Here is a 1,521-nt window from a genome sequence, read left to right on the forward strand (position 1 = left end):
GGAGACGGCAGGAGTGAGTTTGTGCCATAAAAAATCAACAAATTCTGTGACTGAAGTTGCTCCTTGACAAGAGATCTTAAAACTCATGAAGAAATCATCTTTCTTGTTTTGTAAATAATTTACAGGGTCATTTGCTTTTTTGAATGCCCTATGCATGTTCTTAAAATCCTCAGATGCTCTTTGGAATAAAGATAAAGATAATTCAATTTTGTAATGACTTGTAAATGTGTATCTTTCTTCAGTGGGTGCAGATTTCACCTCCTCTTCTATTATTCTCAGGATTTCATGGAAATAACTTGGATTGTAATCACACTGTTGCCTCTGAAGATTTTTAATAGTTTCACTATATCTTGCAAGAATGCAGTCAGTAGTCCTATTTATGGATTCTTTATCATATACTTCTAAGTTACTTGCATATATGTGAAACCATTTGCTCATTTTGACATGTTTTTTGTAATTGATTTCAAACTCCTTGTTAAAGTTTTTCTTCATTATATTCACCATGTTTGTCTCCTTTTTAAAATATTCCAAAAGGATGTTTTCAGAATCCACATCAATGTCTGGCTCTGTGACTGAAGGAGGACTTGAGGACACATCACAGACCCATTTTCTCCAAAGTTCACTGAATCTGACATGAAGCTCTTTGTCACTCAATTCTGTGCCTTTTACAGTTAAAGCCAATTTTTGGCTTCTTTCTAATAATTCCCTTTCATAATCTGATTTTTTGTTATCCAGTATTTCTTGATTCTTTTTATAACTTATATGTTCCTCAGCTTTATTTTTGCTCTCTAAAATAAGTGCCTCTTTAAGGTGTATTAGTTTATTTTCAAAACTTGCTTTCCACTGAATCATTATTTCACTCTCTGGATCTTCATTAAAATATTTGTCAAGTTCTTGCTTGATGGCTTTATATTTTTCAGTAACTGGAGCCTCTAATATGCTTGCTGTGAGTTTCTGGATTTTCCCATTCTTAATTTGGTTGATGAGTTGGTACTGCACATCTAGCACATGACTCCTCAGCTGCCAGGTCCAGTAGTTATACATGGTTTCCAATTTGCTCATGGCCATGACCTCTCTGGTGTTCCTGAAACTTTGGCAGCCAGAATTCTCCTTTTCAGATCCTGGACATTGTGGCTGTAGCGAGGATTGGGAGGGGCCATTGGGGGATTGCCATCCCAGAGGAGGGCAAAGTAGAAGACATCAGTATTGACATCAAATTTAATGATATCACCAAAGCGCGTTACATCTAAGCACTGTTCTTGCTCAGCTGCTGTTGCTGCCATTTCATCTAGTCTCTGTTCTAACTGCCTCCTTCCTTCCATAGTTTGATCTTTAGCTGTCACTTCCCCCACATTCTGATGGACAAAAAGGCAACTTGGGAAGATTTTTACTTGTTTCATCCTCATAAACGCCTGAACCACTATCTGTAGAATATCTTGCATTTCTGATGGATTTTCTCCAAAAATGTTGATCAGAGTTAAGTTTCCAAGTCCAATGACAAAGGTTGCCAACTCATTGTCA

General features: G+C 36.8%; 1 protein-coding gene across 1 annotated transcript in view; it reads right to left on the minus strand.

Moving 5' to 3' along the window:
• LOC106724197 (interferon-induced very large GTPase 1-like) overlaps positions 1-1,521 on the minus strand; it is a 9,150-nt gene that overhangs the window by 2,514 nt on the left and 5,115 nt on the right. Inside the window, exons 2-3 of the mRNA XM_014530615.1 lie at positions 1,245-1,355; positions 7-1,134 (exon numbers count right to left, since the gene is read on the minus strand). Coding sequence (XP_014386101.1) covers positions 7-1,134; positions 1,245-1,355 — 1,239 coding nt within the window. The remainder of the gene's footprint in view (positions 1-6; positions 1,135-1,244; positions 1,356-1,521) is intronic.

Source organism: Myotis brandtii, unplaced genomic scaffold (assembly GCF_000412655.1).
Source record: "Myotis brandtii unplaced genomic scaffold, ASM41265v1 scaffold746, whole genome shotgun sequence".
Taxonomy (NCBI): domain Eukaryota; kingdom Metazoa; phylum Chordata; class Mammalia; order Chiroptera; family Vespertilionidae; genus Myotis; species Myotis brandtii.